At 41.2% G+C, this 19,913-nt stretch overlaps 3 protein-coding genes and 1 non-coding gene across 7 annotated transcripts; all 4 read left to right on the top strand.

The window, feature by feature from the left end:
- Positions 1-52: 52 nt before the first annotated feature.
- On the top strand, positions 53-10,541 carry cat (catalase). The gene is made up of 13 exons (XM_034535862.1): positions 53-229; positions 1,557-1,728; positions 2,518-2,628; positions 2,774-2,904; positions 3,062-3,166; positions 3,406-3,531; positions 3,629-3,820; positions 4,035-4,187; positions 4,772-4,910; positions 5,502-5,632; positions 6,749-6,856; positions 8,965-9,048; positions 9,536-10,541. The coding sequence occupies exons 1-13, from the start codon at positions 164-166 to the stop codon at positions 9,599-9,601; spliced, it is 1,584 nt and encodes a 527-aa protein (XP_034391753.1). The 5' UTR covers positions 53-163; the 3' UTR covers positions 9,602-10,541.
- A 683-nt stretch (positions 10,542-11,224) lies between these two features.
- Positions 11,225-12,454, top strand: LOC117732747 (dispanin subfamily A member 2b-like). Its single transcript, XM_034535898.1, has 2 exons — positions 11,225-11,476; positions 11,974-12,454. Exons 1-2 carry the CDS (start codon positions 11,276-11,278, stop codon positions 12,151-12,153), a joined length of 381 nt encoding a protein of 126 aa, XP_034391789.1. The 5' UTR covers positions 11,225-11,275; the 3' UTR covers positions 12,154-12,454.
- Positions 12,455-13,898: 1,444 nt separating this feature from the next.
- Positions 13,899-19,166, top strand: LOC117732746 (interferon-induced transmembrane protein 5-like). 4 transcript variants are annotated; one of them, XM_034535896.1, is made up of 3 exons: positions 13,899-14,233; positions 15,931-16,626; positions 18,109-19,144. In XM_034535896.1, exons 2-3 carry the CDS (start codon positions 16,420-16,422, stop codon positions 18,328-18,330), a joined length of 429 nt encoding a protein of 142 aa, XP_034391787.1. In that variant the 5' UTR covers positions 13,899-14,233; positions 15,931-16,419; the 3' UTR covers positions 18,331-19,144. The 4 variants fall into 4 exon arrangements, with proteins under 4 accessions (XP_034391787.1, XP_034391786.1, XP_034391788.1 ...); XM_034535895.1 differs by having other exon boundaries at positions 16,234-16,626; XM_034535897.1 differs by lacking the exon at positions 13,899-14,233 and adding an exon at positions 14,419-14,872 and having other exon boundaries at positions 16,234-16,626.
- On the top strand, positions 14,727-14,798 carry trnam-cau. Its single transcript has one exon. It is a non-coding gene; the product is annotated as a tRNA-Met (tRNA).
- Positions 19,167-19,913: the final 747 nt, after the last annotated feature.

The raw sequence follows: 19,913 nt of genomic DNA on the forward strand, positions 1-19,913 counted from the left end.
AAGCGGAAAGTAGGTCAAGTTTCCTCCCCTTTTCAGCCAATCAGAAAGGAGGGGTGCGAAAAGGGGGCGGAGCCACGTGGAGCAAAGTCGAGGAAAGAATTTTTTTTCACAACATCGGGATATTTGTCCAGCATCGATCCGGACGGCGCGTGCACCTGTCGAGATGGCGGACAACAGGGATAAGGCGACCGATCAAATGAAGACGTGGAAGGAGAACAGGGCGCTGCAGGTGTGTGTGTGTGTGTGTGTGTGTGTGTGTGTGTGTGTGTTCTTGTGTGCCGAGAGGTCGTTCAGGGTAGCTAAACTAAACCAGGGGAAACGTTAGCGGCCAAAAAAAACCTAAAAAACTAGCTTGTCCGGCGAGCTAGCGGTGCTTTTAATTATATATATTATATATTATAACGAGTTACGTTAGTTGAGTGCTGTTTGTGTTTCGGGGTGCGTTTATAATCTTTGTAATAGCAAAAGGGCTCGCTAGAAAACTCACGACACCCAGGAGAAAGAAACCCACTAACGTAAAGCAGGGTGAACTGTCGTGCCGCAAACCTTTTTTTTTTTTTTTTTTTAAAGGAGGGCAATTCAGTCCAGATAAAGATATTAAGTAACGAGGACGTTGTCCAGAGGGCATGTTTATGGTTGAACTTCACCCCTTGTTGAGTTATATAACGAGAGCAAACAGATCCTCTCTGCTTAAATATCTGAACCCTTATTGCAGTCCATGACCCTCCAACGCCTTCGTATTAGTCTGGATGTTGTACTTATCTCAGTATTATTATTATTATTATTATTATTGATTATGCTGCTTTAGCAGCTGTGCAAGTTTCCACTCTGCATGTTTTGAAAACACCCATACAATTATTTACAGCTGTGAAAATAATAAAAGAAGGCACAGTTTGATGTTGGTAATTCATGTAATCTAATATGCTTTAGTGCAATACTGCAAGCATTGGTGTCACGCCAGTTGCAGGAATATGCATGCAGCTTTTTTGCTTCCGTGCCCTTTTTTTTGTATTTATTTTCAATTAATTGTCTCAGCAAATAATTGTCTCAGCAATATATATATATATATATATATATATATATATATATATATATATATATATATATATATATATATATATATATATATATGTATGTGTGTATATATGTGTGTGTGTGTGTGTGTGTGTTAGTACTGAGATAATTATATAAAAGTAGATAGAATGAATGAATGAATATATATATATATATATAATTTATTTTTTCATTAAAGATGAAACAATTAGTCGATATAAGAGATTGGACGGCTGACAGAAATGTAGCTACAACAACAGATATTTTTCTTCAGTTAGTTAAGCTGATCATAGTCTTTTTGTATGATCTTTAATTAAATATATATGTTCTGTTTCTGACAAAACACATTGGGCTCGCTGACTTATCATAAATATATAGTATGGTTTGTTTGCAATATGTTTTCAAATCCTGATTGGGAAGCGTGCACATTTTAAGCTCTTCACAGTTGACCTAAGATACATATCTTGCGTAAGTTAATGTGTTGTTGTTTTTTTTGGCAACAGAGGCCAGACACACTGACCACAGGAGCCGGCCACCCAGTTGGAGATAAGCTGAACCTGCTGACTGCAGGACCGAGGGGCCCTGTGCTTGTCCAAGATGTGGTCTTCACAGATGAGATGGCCCACTTTGATCGGGAACGAATCCCAGAGAGAGTGGTGCATGCCAAAGGGGGAGGTGGGTATTGCGTAAGTCTCTGCTGTGTCACCTGTGGGTCGGCTGTATCTAATCGACAATATCAAATTATGTCGTGGCCTTTTTTTTTTTCCACCACCTCCTCTTTTACTACATAGTGATTATATTACACAGTTTGAGTACTCGATACAGAGTCACGGTTCTGTTACGTTCCCCCGACTGAAGCCTTGGGGAGGCGAGGAGTAACAATGAACGTAGCGTTACCCTCGGGAGAATAACTCGCAGGCAACGAAGGGATAAACAAAAGGTGGTTTTAGTAACCAAAAGACAAAACAAGAACTACTTCCTCAAAGTGAGGAAGTGACAATACTCACAGTATCGATTCAAATCAAAGTTTCATTTCAGATCCAGATGGTACTAAACATTAAATAGAATAAAATGCATACAAAATCAGCTGGGACTGGAACTAAACTTTATGTTTGATAAAACCATGATTATTTCATTTTTGGAGTCATTAACCTGGCGGATAAATTCATACATAAGATTTCTTTAAACAGCTCGGAAAGTATTAACTCCTGCAACTTGAAGTCTCTGTAAGCTTGCTTTTTTTGTAATTTTACCACAAGTGTGTACAATATGCTCTAAACAGAGACATGGTCACTCCATCTGAACACACACTGTTATAATATTAATTATATGCAAGCTATTCAGATCAAGGTCAAAGACTTTGGGCAGATATTGAGCATATTCTGTTTATTGGCCTTTTTTTCCGGAGGGAGCTGCATTTAAATAATGTTTTTTTTAATTTTTTTTATTTCCTCCATGATGCAGGGGCGTTTGGCTACTTTGAGGTGACTCATGACATCACTCGCTACTGCAAGGCCAAAGTGTTTGAGCACGTCGGCAAGACGACTCCCATCGCCATCCGCTTCTCCACTGTGGGTAAGAACAACCAGCTCGTGCGTTTATGTCGGATTCAGTCCTGACTGAAATATCAAAAACAAGTCCTCGCACATGTGTTGTGCTGCTAATGTATGCATACATAGAATAAGCTTCTAGAAATATGACTGAATGAATTTTGTTTCAGCTGGCGAATCCGGATCCGCAGACACGGTGCGAGACCCCCGAGGCTTTGCCGTGAAGTTTTACTCTGAGGAGGGCAACTGGGACCTGACGGGCAACAACACCCCTATTTTCTTCATCAGGGACTCCATGCTGGTGAGCGAGTGTAAGGTGGTGTATGAGCCATGATAATTGGCTGGATCTGAAGACTCAAACACCAAAGTAAATCTAGGAACAACCAGTTTGTGGAACCAGTTTCATCAGTCATGACAAACGCACACAAATCTCTCCATGTTTCTGTGTCCCTCTGCAGTTCCCGTCCTTCATCCACTCCCAGAAGCGCAATCCCCAGACCCACATGAAAGACCCCGACATGGTGTGGGACTTCTGGAGCCTGAGGCCGGAGAGTCTGCATCAGGTAGCTGATTCTGGTTCAGTGTTTTTAAACCAGAAAGGAGGATCGACGTGACTATTTATTATTATTCAAAAGTTCTCAAGTGCTGTAGTGTTTCAGTTTCAGTGTGCTGTTGCTGCTGCTGCTGCTGCTGCTACTGCACACTTTCCCTGATTGTATTGACACCTGCATTAATCTGTTGATGGTTTACAGTAGATGTTGCAGGACTCGTCAATATCTTGCGTCTTCTGTCCCCGGTGCAGGTGTCCTTCCTGTTCAGCGATCGAGGTTTGCCTGACGGGTTCCGCCACATGAACGGCTACGGCTCTCACACCTTCAAACTGGTCAACGCTGATGGCGAGCGCTTCTACTGCAAGTTCCACTTCAAGGTCTGTTTGAGCCAAAGTTCATGAATAGATCCACTTCCTGGGATTTTAGCATTGCTTAATTAGTTGTCATGTCATTTTTTTTTTTTTTTTTTTATAGACGGATCAAGGAATAAAGAATCTGTCAGGAGAGGAGGCAGAACGCCTGGCAGCCACCAACCCAGATTATGCCATTGGAGACCTGTTCAACGCCATTGCCAACGGCAACTGCCCGTCCTGGACGTTCTTCATCCAGGTCATGACCTTCGAGCAGGCTGAGAAGTGGCAGTTCAACCCCTTCGATGTTACCAAGGTACCACGGGCCACATTATAACCTGTTGCAGGATAACTAAACTGTGTCTTTGTGAGAAACTGTTGACATTAAAACGGATTTGTGTTCGTTGGATTGACATCTTTGTAAGCCGTTCTTAATAAAAACTAAACTAAAGAACTAATGTCAAATACTTCCCTGGGCGTGTTGCTTTCAGCTAATTGTGTGTTTTGTTTTTTTCTTCTTCTTCATTCAGGTTTGGTCACACAAAGAATACCCTTTGATCCCTGTGGGGAAAATGGTGCTTAACAGGAACCCAGTCAACTACTTTGCAGAGGTGGAGCAGCTGGCCTTTGACCCCAGCAACATGCCACCGGGCATTGAGCCGAGCCCCGACAAGATGCTGCAGGTAACAACGCAACACATGTTATCCTTACGTGTTTTTCAGTCCGATTTTATATATATATAAAAAAAAGTATAATTAATTATTAAAGCTGCCATTAGTATACCTACATCTGCAGTCGTACCATGAATAAGATTAAAAACAAAAAACGTCTCAAACTGTTTTGTTTGTGTAGTGACCAGATATTGTTTCTGTTAAGAATTGGCCCTTTGTTTCATTTCATATGTTGTTGGAACAAGCCCGTTCACCTGCTTTGGTACTATATATCCTGCCAGTATCCAATCACATACTTCCTGGACATGGAGAAAAGGGTTTCACAGTCCCCGTAATTTTAAATAGCCGCGGTGGACCAGACTGAGTGTCTATGGTGTCCTGTTAAAGGCCATGTGCAGACATCCCAGTGTTGTTATTTGGTCATTCCCAAATCTGGATAGTGCTCGGCGTTGACAGTTCAGAGACCTACGGTGTAACAATGCTGTGTTTCGTGTTTCGTGTCTCGTATCTCGTATCTCGTATCTCGTGTCTCGTATCTCGTATCTCGTATCTCGTGTCTCGTGTCTCGTATCTCGTGTCTCGTGTCTTTTGCGTAGGGTCGTCTCTTCTCCTACCCAGACACACAGCGACACCGGCTCGGAGCCAACTACCTGCAGATCCCCGTGAACTGCCCCTTCAGGACCCGTGTGGCCAACTACCAGCGCGATGGTCCGATGTGCATGTTCGACAACCAAGGTGAGTCATCGTCCGGCCTCGTGCGTTTTGTCTCTCGTGTGCACGCGGCAACGAGGGCGGAGACAAAGGCCTGAACTGTGAGAGCAGGATGTTGTGGCTCAACCGTTCCTCCACCTCTTTCCGTCATGTCTTTGCAGCCGTGTTCTGATATCCACACGTGAGTCTTGTTTAATGCAGTGTTAAAGCGCTGGTCCACCCATCTACCATATAGTGGGCTTCTTTCTGTCTCAAGACACCCTTGAAGCGCTACCATCGTTCCTTGTAATATCGTTTTTAGTGGACTAGAATGTTTTTTTATAAAAATGTTTAATATTAAATATCTTTTCCTAATTACATATATGAAGATTAACCACCTCATTCATCTACACTGTATCAAACAGCTAAAATACCTGTCAATATTTTTAACATACTTAATAGCATTTACAGCATCTCCATATAAAAAAAAAAAACATTGTGTCATCGTTGCATTCACCGATCAGATTTACTCACTATGAGTTACACTTTTCTGTTGGCTTTCTCAGTTAAAAAATAAATAAACATGTTATTCAAGCCTTAACAGCATTATTTTCATCATTTCTGTTTGGCCTCCAGGTGGCGCTCCAAACTACTATCCCAACAGCTTCAGTGCCCCAGAGACCCAGCCTCAGTTCATGGAGTCCAGGTTCCAGGTGTCTGCAGATGTGGCGCGCTACAACAGTTCAGATGACGACAATGTCACACAGGTAAAGATACCATCACACTTTTATAGGCATGTTTTGATACTCTATATATATATATATATATAATATATGGAACTCTCCTTGTCAAAAACATATACACAAAATATCTTGCATCTTGTATTTGCACCAAATTTGATGTGCTAAGTATACAACACTATTATCTAAAATATTATCTGGACATTTTCATTTGTAGCATGCATACAAATGCAATGGATAAACAACTATCTGTTTATTCTCAATACACACACACTTGATCAGACACTATTTATTATGTACTGAATATGACATGAACATACTTACTGTGTTGTACTGTAACTATGTTTATAACAGAATACGGTATATTTAAATTACACTCCTCCTCATTATAATTATCCCTCTTCTCTCATTTTAACATTGTGACCATTATCATTTTTTTTGTAATTCATGCAATAGTCGTTGTTGCTGTTTATGAGGATCCTGCAGCTCCCCTCAGCTTTGCAGAGACTCTCAGCCTCGTAACTCTTTTTATTTATTTTTTTAACCTTTTTTTTTTCCGCTCCTTCCTTCGATTCTCTCGTGAGCTTTTGTAAACCAACTGCAGACTTCCTGCTTTAACCACACAGCACACGGAGGAAGCTAGTGAACATGGTTGGTGGGTTGGGGTTCGCGGCTAATACCCAGGATATTTCTCGAAGCCCAAAACGGAATTAAAAACACGGCTCCAAATGAACGTTGTTCCCGTTTTGCTCGACGTGTGAATAAGTCCTTCGTGACAGCTTCCTTACGGGGATTGTCTTCCAATGTCGTGTTTACAGGTTGCTCCGCTGCCCCAGGAGGCCATTGAAATGAATACTGCTTTCACATAATGTCATATCAATCGATAAGCGATTTCTTAATACCCACAATTAAAATGCAATCAAAAGGAGATCGTTGTCCACATTTGGGTAGAGAGGCTCTAAATCCCCTTTCTCATACTATTTAGCATACAGGCAGGGTTGAAACAGGGTCGTAGATTACCTCATGTTCTTTTTAAACGGCAATTTCTGTATGAAATGCATCTACGCATCTCATTTTAAGATAATGGACTTTGACCGAGTTGCCAACTTTTTTTCTGTGTGTTTTTTTTATTTTTTATTGCAGGTTCGCACCTTTTACACGGAGGTCCTGAACGAAGTGGAGCGCCAGAGACTTTGCCAGAACATGGCAGGGGCCCTGAAGGGAGCCCAGCTCTTCATCCAAAAACGCATGGTGAGTCCAAATCACCTTTTTGTAGTATTCATAGATGTTGTTGTTTTATTTATTTATCTATATATTTATTTAAAGTATATGTCAACTGGTTTAAATAGTGGATATCCCATTCACTCACATTTATTTATATATAAAAATGAATATATATATATATACACAGTGCATCCGGAAAAGTATTCACAGCGCTAAATTCATTATTTTCCTCAACATTCTACACACAACAACCCATAATGACAAAGTGAAAACTGTTTTTTGCAAATATATTAAAAATAAAGAACGAAAACATAACATGTACATAAGTATTCATAGCCTTTGCCATAAAACTCAAAATGTATCTCAGGTGCATCCTGTTTCCACTGATCATCCTTGAGATGTTTCTACAACTTGATTGGAGTCCACTTGTGCTAAATTCAGTTGATTGGACATGATTTAGATAGGAACACACCTGTCTATATAAGGTACCACCGTTAACACTGCATATCAGAGCATAAACCAAGCCATGAAGTCCAAGGAATTATCTGTAGACCTCCGAGACAGAATTGTATCGAGGCACAGATCTGGCGAAGGGTACAGAAACATTTCTGCAGCATTGAAAGTCCCAATGAGCACAGTGGCCTCCATCATCTGGAAATGGAAGAAGTTTGGAACCACCAGGACTCTTCCTAGAGTTGGACGCCCAGCCAGACTGAGCGATCGGGGGAGAAGGGCCTTAGTCAGGGAGGTGACCAGGAACCCGATGGTCACTCTGACAGAGCTCCAGTGTTGTTCTATGAAGAGAGGAGAACCTTCCAGAAGGACAACCATCTCTGCAGCGCTCCACAAATCAGGCCTGTTTGGTAGAGTGGCCAGACGGAAGCCACTCCTCAGTAAAAAGCACATGACAGCTCGCCTGAAGGACTCTCAGACCATGAGAAACAAAATTCTCTGGTCTGATGAAACAAAGATTGAACTCTTTGGCCTGAATGCCAAGCGTCATGTCTGGAGGAAACCAGGCACTGCTCCTCACCTGGCCAATACCATCCCTACAGTGAAGCATGGTGGGATGGTTTTCAGCAGGAGGAACTGGGAGACTAGTCAGGGTTGAGGGAAAGATGAATGCAGCAATGTACAGAGACATCCTGGATGAAAACATGCTCCAGAGCGCTCTGGACCTCAGACTGGGGCGACGGGTCATCTTCCAACAGGACAACGACCCGAAGCACACAGCCAAGATAACAAAGGAGTAGCTTTGGGGCAACTCTGTGAATGTCCTGGAGTGGCCCAGCCAGAGCCCTGACTTGAACCCCATTGAACATCTCTGGAGAGATCTGAAAATGACTGTGCACCGACGCTGCCCATCCAACCTGATGGAACTTGAGAAGGTTCTGCAAAGAAGAATGGGAGAAACTGCCCAGAAATAGGTGTGCCGAGCTTGTGGAATCATACCCAAGAAGACTTGAGGCTGTAATTGCTGCCAAAGGTGCTTCAACAAAGTATTGAGCAAAGGCTGCGAACACTTATGTACATGTTGTGCTTTCGTTCTTTATTTTTAATAGATTTGCAAAAAACAGTTTTCACTTTTTCATTATGGGTTGTTGTGTGTAGAATGTTGAGGAAAATAATGAATTTAATCCATTTTGGAATAAGGCTGTAACATAACAAAATGTGGAAAAAATTAAGCGCTGTGAATACTTTCCGGATGCACTGTATATATATATATATATATATATAATTTATTTTTTTTATGTGTGTATATCTATATATATTCGAGCTTTGTGCGGAAGTGGGTTTTGCTGAAGGAAATTACTCAATTGTGTGTTTTTGTAAATGTGTGAAATTGGATGTTGAGAAACATTTGAAAAGCCGCTGAAACATTGCTTCAATTTAGTAAAGTATTTCTCTAAAAGATCTCAGATCACACCCTTACAATCCAAACAAGTCGCCATTGGTCACCACATTCTGATTGAAATGTTCCTAAATCATATTTGGTGCACCAAAATATGTGACATCACCACTTCAAACTGACGAGAAGACCTCAGAAAAACCATATCCAGACTTCCAAATGAACTGTAACGTTGGTACATTTGAGTTTAACTTCTGATCAAATAAAGTCTGGTTCTTTCGTGCAGGTTGAGAACTTGAAGGCCGTCCATCCAGACTATGGACACCAGGTTCAGAGCCTTCTCAACAAGCACAACGCGGAGGCCAACAAGGTAAACGGATGTCCTGTAAAGTCTAATCCAGAGTTAAGCGATGGTCCGTCAGCGCGTCCATCCCTTTTGATTCCTGTCAGCATTGTTATTGTTAACATTGTTGCTCATATGCAGGTTCAATTAGATTAAATACAGGTTTTCATCATTATATTCCAAATTTAAATGCATTTCAAATATGTCGTCTGTCCTATTACAGAAGTGTAATTTTCACACATGCTGTATTTTAAATCTTTTGCATGGGGCCATTTAAAATGGATAAGATGAGACTGCATTAATCACCAGGGGGAAAATTCACCTATATTTGTAGATATGGGATAATATTTAGCCTCGTTCCACGTTTTTTTCTTTTTTTCTTATCATTTATTTCGTATTTTTTCGACTATGCTGTACATATTCTGCACCTTTTTTTTTTTTTTTTTTTTTTTTTTTTTTTATAAAGAAAACCCAAAAAAGCCATTTGTTCTCTGTCTTCCTTCTACTTTCTCAGAACGCAGCTGTGCACGTTTACAGCCGTCCAGGAGCATCGGCCATCGCCGCGTCCTCCAAGATGTGAGGACTCAAATGTCCATTCAACTCATAGATGCACTTTTCGTGACGAGACTGGAATACTAACAGTGTCGGGGTTTAGTAATACAGGGTTTGTGTTTTGTTTTTTTCAAATTAAAATATCATGTCGTCTACATTTTCTAGTGCTCAACTTTTAACACATAAAGGCCTTAAAACTAATCACAATTATGCTTTATCTCATTTACATTTGTGTTTTGGTTGCATTAATTATTTTTTTTCCCAACTGCTGTTGAGTACTATGAACAAAGTGATAATTGCTTCCAGTAATTAAACTCAGGTTTTTGTGTGTACTACTATGTTATGATGATCCAACTCTTTTTTTTTTTTCTTTAGCTTAATTTTAAAGAAAACAAATGCAGCTCTTCAGAATGTCTTCTGTCAACATGAATCTCCAGTCTTGGTTCAAATTAGTAAAACACCTTGAGTTGTTATGCAGGATTGGCTCCTGGCTGTTTAATCCACGATGAGCAATGTTTTGGCTATTTTTCTGGACATAATTCTGAAATGGGTGTTTTTTGGCGATTTATAAATGGCAATGGAAACACCTCGTCAGTCTTACTGTTAGTTGGTTCCTTGTGGAGATATGAATATCTAGTGAGATATGTAATTGATGAAAAGCAAAGGTTCACGGTGAGGGTGTATTTCCATTACAGCTGAAACAACAGTGCCTTTTCTTTGTGGACTAAAACTACCAAATACACATATTTTTTACCTTAAACGAGCGAAATCAGTTATGATTTGCTGTCAGTTTGATGTCAACACGTATTCAGAAGAGACCGTCAATAGATGCTAATGTTTAAAGGTGTAAATCTACATTGACTAATAGTCTAATTATTTCAGTTTAAATCTATCAATATGAATTGTCCATGTAACGTGTTTTTTTGTTTGTTCCTGTCTTAATGAACTTGTAATCAAAGCTTCCATCATTCGTCTCCTGTTCTTTGGTTCTCGATGTCTCAGCCTTGCATGTTTGCAGCGTTCAAGGATGTGAAAGTGAACTTGATATGTGACGGATGAGTGAAAACACATTTATTTTTTAATGTGCAGTTTGATCAAATGGCAGCAAAACCGATGTAACCAGACGTGAGCGGGTTTCCATGCTTGATGCTTTTATCTGAAGGCTTTACATCAAATACCTGGTAAATATGCACCAGCGGCTGGATCTCTTGATTTTGGTTCATCTCTGTTTGAGGCTCTTTTGATTCGGATGAAATTGAGATTTTCGACGGTTAAAAAAAGAAAAAGGAAAGAAAAGAAAAAAGTGATTGTATACAAAAACTAACATTAAAATTATGAGTCGTACAGTATCTTAGTGTCATGCCAGTGTCGTTAAAATAAAAATAAATTCAAGTCAAAGTATTTCATAACAGCTGTTATTTTACGAGTCAGTTGGGAGGGGGAATTAAAAAGATTGTTTAATGGACAAAATGTACTGTATTTTTAATTGAATCCGCAAAACTCTTTAACACAGCCAAAAGGCATGCGTTGAATCTTCCTCTCCACAGCCATCTCATCCATCTGCGGTGCGTTTGACGATTTGGTAATAATACCCCCCCAAAAAAAGATGAGAAATGTGAGTCGTTGCGCAACTTCTCGTTGATTTGAGTTCCTGCACATCCTCCTGCAACATCACTCTGAACGGCAGGTCGAGCTGACAGCGATGAATCCCACGAGTTACCCGACTGAGAATGTTCAAATGGGGAGGAACCCGGGACAGCCCAGAGGAGTCACATCGGTCCAGTACACGACCGTGAACGTCACCTCGAACCCCCTCCGTGACCACGTCGTCTGGTCGATCTGCTCCTTCATCTACTTAAATCCCTGCTGCCTCGGACTGGTGGCACTCATCTACTCCTTCAAGGTGACTTTCATTCATTGGGGGGACAATTTGGTACACGGACTTATTTAAATTGTAACTGTTTTGGCTGCCGAGATCATTTATCTGTTGAAAAGGTGAAAATGATCAGAATAACAATCTGCATGTTAACTTTAACAACAGTGACAGAAAAGTACACGCACCGATTTACAGTGATATGTATTATAACTTACACACATCAACTATCAGACCAGAGGGCCACTTACAAGAGTTATACATCACTAGGCTGGAAAAGGGAAAGTTTAAATATTAAAAAGAAAAATGAGAGAAAAGAACCGTTACAACTTTTAAACGTGTTGCAAACGTCGCAGGACATTCTTAAATGTGAAGAATCAGATATAGAACAAATTGTGCAAAAAGGTCGACTATATTTGGGAAATAGGCGAAAGCAACAGTGAACACGTTGGTAGTGTATAGGTTCCCATATAATCCCCCTTTTTTTTCTTCTTTTTTTTTACATCAATATACTTTGGTCCTTCCAGGCCAGAGACCGGAAGGTGGCTGGAGATGTGGAAGGCGCCCGGCACTACGCCTCCACTGCCCGCTGCCTCAACATCTGCGCCATGGTCCTGGTGTCCAGCATAGTCCTTATTCTCATCATTACAACCACCGTCTTGGTAAAGGCGTCGGCGGCCCACTATAGCTTTAAATACAATGGCTAAGTTTCAAATAGTGTGAGAGCTGCCTGCTGCTGGCTCAGTGATGCTCGTGTGGCTCTGCGCTTTATTTGTAAACTTTTTTCTTTTACTTCTATCCATCCTCAAGCAAATGAGATACTTTTTTTGGGGGGGAGTCTCAAACTCCTCCATCTTTCTTTCCTGACTGTATCTGTGGTGCACATTTATGCCAGACCTTGTTGTTAGATTCCGGTGTCAGGCATTTTGTCTCATGGTTCTAAAAAAAAAGAAAAGAGGGAGAGAGAACTTCTTTATCTATCAATAAAGATGTTTTATAACTCTGAAATGTGGTTGTGAGATTTTTTTTTCTATGTAAATAAACCAGAGCCGGGCATCGAGCTGCACAACATGCATGCCAAAATACAATGAGAGGATTTCAAGATGTATGACGACCTTTAAGCAAATATGAGGAAAACATGTTTTTTCCAATCACATTTTTTTTGTGTGGAATGTAGATACACATATTTGTAATGTCAGATAAACATACGTGTGTGTGTGTGTGTGTGTGTGTGTGTGTGTGTTGAGGGGAAATACAGAAAGGTGAACCACAATAAGCTCTGCAGCCCTGAGACTCGGTTCAGTGTCAAATACCAAATCACTAAGATAAAACAACATATGTTGTTGTTTATATTGTTTATGGGCTGAATGTCTTCGTTCTATACATTTTTCTTTGGAAGTATAGCACATCCATATCACTCCCCCTATACAGTGAGTTCCGGTCTATTTATCACTATTAGGTTAAATTTAGAGATTAAGTGGAATAAAAAAAAGAGTATTTTAAATTACTTGACACCAGCATGCTTGATGCTGCACAATTTTTTTTTACAGTTATTGCAATAAAGATCCCATCCGTTTTATTCTGAGGTGTTACCACAAACTGGAAACTATGCTGGAGATACATGATAAACAATAAGTGATCATTCTGTATTGCCAAAGACTGAGTGTTGAAAGGACGGCTTTGGATTTGATTTGACTGACTTTATTTGGTTGTAAACTACAGTATGATAATTAAAAAATATATATTTTGCAGGCTGAAATTTGGCCTTAACTACACTTTAAATACTGCAGATTTTACTCAGGTTACTAAGGTTTTGATCTCAGTGAAAAAAACAGTTTATTGATCATGTTTATCTAGCGTAATGTGTTTAATGTCATGCCTGGAGACTACTTGGATCAGATGAGGTGTATGGAGCCAAATAGTTGTTGTTCTTTTGAAACAAAGGTTTTGAACCTGTGAATTCAAGTGTTGGTCTTGAACATTGAACATCGAAATACAATATCAACTACAGCGGCGTGGTATCACAAGCGACACCGACTTATTTAAATTGTAACTGTTTTGGCTGCCGAGATCATTTATCTGTTGAAAAGGTGAAAATGATCAAAATAACAATCTGCATGTTAACTTTAACAACAGTGACAGAAAAGTACACGCACCGATTTACAGGGCTACATTTAAGCTGACAGAATAATGGTGCTAGAACTGTGTATACAAAAATTATAATAACGTGATACAATAATAATAAATACGTTATTAGGGCTGATCTATTTTAACTTAAATCTAAATACAAGACAAGTGATATGTATTATAACTTACACACATCAACTATCAGACCAGAGGGCCACTTACAAGAGTTTCTGCCCTCTGGTGGGCTGTTGCAGTCTGCCAATCGGAGTCTTCCAATTCTGTCATAATCTAGTGTTTTATTATTATTATTCATATCCAAGTTGAGACAAGCTACGGGGGGACAAGGTGATCTTCCAGAGGCCGGCGCAAACCCGAGGTACCGGGTGCCCTCTGTCTCTGCTTGTGCCCCGAGGAGGCCCGGTCTCCTCCCGGATCCCTGGCTGCGTTCCGGACCTGCTCCTCCCGGATCCCTGGCTGCGTTCCGGACCTGCTCCTCCCGGATCCCTGGCTGCGTTCCGGACCTGCTCCTCCCGGATCCCTGGCTGCGTTCCGGACCTGCTCCTGCGGTCGGGCTCCACCCTGAAGCTGAGGCTGCTCCCCGCTGACCGAGCAGCCTGGAGGCCACCCGATAACATCAGTGAGCAGCTGCACGGCGGCTTGGTAATTAATCTGTTCCTAATAGAAACACTCTGGTGGTCCTAAAACAAAAAAAAGAAGAAGAAAGAAACGATATCTACACTTATTATTTCAAAAATAGTGACAGACCTATTTGTGTGTGAATGCACATGTCATTTGCTTGATTTGTCTTCTTTGCAGTTCAATTACGTAAAGTCAACTTTACACATAAAATATCAAGTAAAATAAATTATTTTTGGGTTCAGGTCAGCTGAACCCTCAGTATCTTATTTACTTCTCTTTCTTTCTCGTTCGTATGTGTGCAGATTGTAAAGCCCTCTGAGGCAAATGTGTCAGTTGTGATATTGGGCTATACAAAATAAACTGAATTGAATTTATAATTGCAGAGACAGTTGAGACAGTTAACATTCATGCAAAAACGACCCTTATGTGCTAGTTACAGGAAAAGAGATCACGTGGGCGTGATGTCACACGCCGGCGCCTATAAAACCCTCCTGCCCCGTGCAACGTCTCGTGGAGCAGAGTGGCGCAGCGGAAGCGTGCTGGGCCCATAACCCAGAGGTCGATGGATCGAAACCATCCTCTGCTAGCTTTTATTTTTTTTTCCGCCACATATTTCTTGCTTTCTTTCAAATCGCGACCACAGATAGATTTCTGAATGACGTAAGTCAACTCAATGAGGAACAAATACGTACTAAATGTGTTATCTATGCACGAAGCTCATTAGTCGATATATCTGGCGTCTGCTCACAGAGAACACACGAGCTTTTGTAGATCCGCTGAACTGTGTGCGTGTGCGCGTGCGTTTCACTGAAACTTGGTTTGGGGGGCACATCCAAGACCTTCGACGCACTCCCCAAAACGGAGCTGTCGGGGAGAGAAACAACTCTCAGACTCCCTGCTCGGTGTTCTTGAGGACACCAGGCACAGAAACACACAATGTACCAGCCACAGTGCTGCATGTACGTAGACTATGTGCAGGCATGGCTCTTAAAACCCGGAAATGAGTTCCCAAGTTCTTTCCTCTCGAAATTTATATATTTTTTAAAAATAATTCTTGACTTCCAATCTAAATATGTCCCAGTGCAGCTGCTTATGTAAAAAACACATACGCCCACACACTTGAACCCTTTACATCCAGGATGTTTATTTCTACCATAATGCTTTCTCTTTGTTAACGTCAAATAATGCAGTGAGTATAATGCCAGAGAAGTAGATTTGTTTCCATGTATTCACCGAATAGTGAGTAAGGCCTTTGTTTCGTAGGCACGAAACAAAGACATATTTCCTACAGTGGGGATGCTCAATGGTAGACTGTGGTTGCACTCCAATGACTACATTCATTTGAAATGCTTTAGAATATAATAGATTGCTGAGCCAATCCTATATCCGTTATCAATTAACCTGATGAATGACGATGATGACATTTTTTAAATTATTCTATTAGTCATTGTTCCTATAACACATATTGAAAAATGACCATTATCAGTATTTCTTAGAGCCTATAATGTGACATATTCTGTGAACTATAATCCGATGACAAGCAGCAACTCCTCCCATTTGAGAAGCTGAACCAGGGAATGTTTTGGCCAGTTTTTCCCTTGAAAAAAATGACAGAAACTATGAAAGAAAAAAAAAAAGTGAATCCACTGATCGTTTAGGCTTTAAACCTAAATTAAAACTATAGAGCGGGTGATTTCTGTGCATCATTTTCATTTCAGGTGTTGTAACTGTGCACATAACGACCCAATGGACTGTCACAATGTTTTACAAACGAGTAGTAAAATGTAGCTCACTAAGAGACCATGCACATCGCAGCCTGGGGGGCTTCAGATGAACTTCTCCTCAACACCTTCGAGGCCTCGGAAACTGCACCGCTCTGCCTCCGCTACCTCCACCCAACTCAACCACCGGAGCCACACCACCTTTTAAGCTCCGGCGGAGGAGGCTTTGCTCGACTCCCATGTCTCTCTTTCTGTCTTCCCTCTCATTCCGCCTTCTGTGTCCCTGTATCTCTATTTCAGTCTCTCTCGGGCCTCACCACATAATGACAGACCTAGCCGTGTATTAACGGACCCTGCCCATGCGTCCTCTCCCGGTCACCTCCCTCTTCATGGGCCTTTTATAAGCCTCTCGTGAAAGGGGCACTACTTTCCAAAGTTTGCCACCTCTTCACCTACAGACGAGGATCGCCAGTCTGAACGCTAACCATGGACAACCACTCGTACAACTTCCCCTCGGACTGCACCCCGCTCACCAACTGTAAGTCTGCCCGTAAGCCGGCTGGATCCACCGTGGTGAACATGGACAACACTGGCAAGAATCCTCCCCGGGACTATCTGGTCTGGTCGCTGTGCAACACCTTGTACGTGAACTTCTGCTGCCTGGGGTTCATGGCTCTCATCTACTCCATCAAGGTGAGATCGTGTGCTCTTTTATTTATTTTTTCGTTCAAAAACGTCAATTTAGATCATTTTCATGAATCGTGCATAGAATGAACTGAGAAGATGTCCAAACGGTGACTGAGGGATTCTCTCTCGTGATGTGTTTTACAGACAAATCCAACAATACACGAGTCAAGCCGTTGTTAACTGTAAAAAAAAAAAAAAAAAACGTAATTATTTGACACAAAAAAAGAGTATTTTGTTAAAATAGTGCCAGACTTAGAGTGATGCCATGAAAACATTTAAACATGAAGATAAAGATAATATAAAGAGGGTTTTATTGTCATTGTTGTTATACAACAACATTTTCGTTTGATGGCCCACAGCCAGCGAGTAGCAGCAAACAACAAAGATAGACAATGCACAAGATACAAATACACAAGGATGAACAATGCACAAGATAAAAATATGCAAGAGGAATAAAAAAATGTCACTAAGTAAGATAGAATGTGTGTGTTTGTAAATTGTCATGTGTTGCACCATGTAAACGCACATGTTTTGGAGCACCATTTGATGTTTGTTGTTCTTTGTGTGTTGTACACTGTACCTGAATATCAATGGACAAAAAAAGTGACTGCATGAAAAATACATATTGTTATGTCGTTGAAAACTAAATTTAAAAAAAACAACGCACGTTTCAAACATGGCAGACGGTTATAAATTGTCCCCGGTCAGATGGAGAGTCGCTGCACCCTCTACCACAGGAATGGAGAAACAGGAACTTGAACCTAAACAAAAGCTCTCCAGACTTAAAGACGACTCACAGATCCTCGAAAAAAAATGCAGCGTGCAAAAAAAAGCAGGATGAGACCGACTCTATGACTATACCTGAAGGAGAAAAAAAAGCTTTCTGGGAAAACTCACCACAAAAGGGTGTGCATGTATACTCTTTATTTAAGTCTTAAAAAAATAAATAAAAATGCTTCACCTTCTTGGGCATTGGGCGCAGCTGCGAATCACAGGCCCGGCGTTGGCTCGACACTCAAATTAAAGACGGTGACACGGCTGCTCGTCTGGGGAGTTAAAAACGGCGTAATTGGCATCTTCTTAATGGGCAAGTACTCATGGGAAATTAGAGAGCGCTCGGGAGAGAGACTCAGCCTGGTCCACTCAAGGCCTTCGCATCACTCCGCCCTCGCTCAGCATCGAATCGGGCGTGGAAACATTCTGAATTACGGGACGAGCGGCGAGGAACCGGCTCATAAACAGAGACACGAGTGAACATCACGATGTCCTCCCACGATTTACAGTGGACACGGAGCATTTTTTTTTGTTCTCCATGGATATACATTGTCTTTAGAAATAGCTGGACCATGAAGTAGAGTCAAAGCTTTAATATCTTCTACCGTCTTTTAGGAAACACACGGATTCTTCATTTCTGTATTCAGTGGTTTCATGGTTTAATGTGTGTGTGTGTGTGTGTGTGTGTGTGTGTGTGTGTGTGTGCTTCTATAGGCCAGGGACCAGAAGACTCAGGGAAACCTGCAGCTGGCCCACGAGTGTTCAGACAAGGCCAAGTGGTACAACATCCTGGCCGCCGGCTGGAACCTGCTGATTCCCCTTCTGGCCGTCGGCCTGCTCGTCCTCCTGCTCGTCCACCTCGGCACCTCCGAGGGCTCCTTCGACTTCTTTGGAGAGGATGGCTTCCAAAACTTTATGAAGCTGTTCAGCTGGTAGACGGACGGAGGCAAAGGGTCGAGAGAAAAAAAAACAACAAAAAAAAAACAACACACACACAGATGGGTCTCAAAGTGCACACTAACCAGGGTTATTGGATTCAGCAGATGAGGGCTGGCTTTATCGCTCCCAAATGTTTTTAGCCAATTTAAGTCGAGCCATGAAGGAAATCTATCTGAGGGGAAATCTGCTCAGCACTTAAAAATAATCCTAAGTGGTGAGAAAGAAAAGTTAGCCTTGGTTTGTGTATTACAAGAATGTCGCCTTTGACCAATAAAAGACTAAAACAGGACATTCAGAGAGTAAGAAATGGATAAAACAACAGATTTTAAAACTAATAATGAAAGTTTATGTCTTTCAGTTAAAGCAACACAACGGTGTGATACTTGTGGGCTAAAACTGATCCGAATATTTATTGTGAGGGCTGTTATCGATATTGGTGCATTCGTAATTTTAATATCAGTATTTAAAAAGGGAATTCACGGCCAGTAGAAATATGTTGATCAAAGACTGAACAGTCTGAGATGGAAACGAGGGGAACAAACAGAGGGAAAGGCTACGAGATTGAGCAAGCACCTATATGTCGTTGTTATTTATTGTATTTATGTTGAAATCATCTCTAGTCCGGGTTAGAAAGAGCAGCGATGATGACAAACGATAATCAACATTCACCTCCCATTGACGCCTATTTGTCTTCTTTCAGCAGCTTGTTTTACATCCTACATCGTGTCATTCGTGTATTTTTAGTGTAGTATTTGGTTGTGTTAAGTGTTCTAATTCTCCATCAATGTATGTAGCTAAATAAACCCGGATGCTGTTAACTGCATTGAAACACCAAACAGCTTTTATTTGTTTCTCTTTCACATGATGCTTTTACTCACTTTTAGCAAAAATATCTACAAACTACTTCAAGGTCTTCTTCTTTTTTCCGATCTATATTCGGATAATGAGCACGAGGATGAAGAGATTTAGCCGCTTCGCCTGCCACCCAATTATAAAAAAAGTTTGATTCTGGGGCGGGTCTGAAGGATCGGGCAAGGCACGTTTTCTTTTTCTTCATCCCAGCTGTGAGCAACTACAGGACACCAGTTTTAGGTGTGCCCTCGGTTGTAAGGCAGGGCCACCCAGGCCGACCACGACTCTGTCAGCGGCAGTGTGTGGCACAAGGTCATTTACACTCAATCTGCTCTGAGTCTGAGGAATTATTGCTGAATATTAGATGGGCTTGTCATTTTTTATATTAGCCTTCTGCTGGATGGTGAGTGCCTCAGGAAACCTTTAAGTTCATCATCACAGATGCATGTGGTACAATTTAAAACTTAGAAGGCAAATTAAAACCCCAGAGTCCCATGCTTCCAATGATACCTGTAGGGCAAAAAACATTACACAAAAATATGTAGTTTGATATAACACGACATTGGACATAATTGCTTGCATTTGTGTAGAAGGAATCAAGGTTTTTGCACATGAAACACGCCTTCTGAGAGGCCGTCGAGCAAGGCAGAGACTAAATCTGCTGCTCCATGTGTCCCGCGGCTCCTCGGCCCTCGTCTTTGATGACTTGGGTGTCCCATGCTCCTCCA

The sequence above is a fragment of the Cyclopterus lumpus genome, chromosome 6, assembly GCF_009769545.1.
Source record: "Cyclopterus lumpus isolate fCycLum1 chromosome 6, fCycLum1.pri, whole genome shotgun sequence".
Taxonomy (NCBI): Eukaryota; Metazoa; Chordata; class Actinopteri; order Perciformes; family Cyclopteridae; genus Cyclopterus; species Cyclopterus lumpus.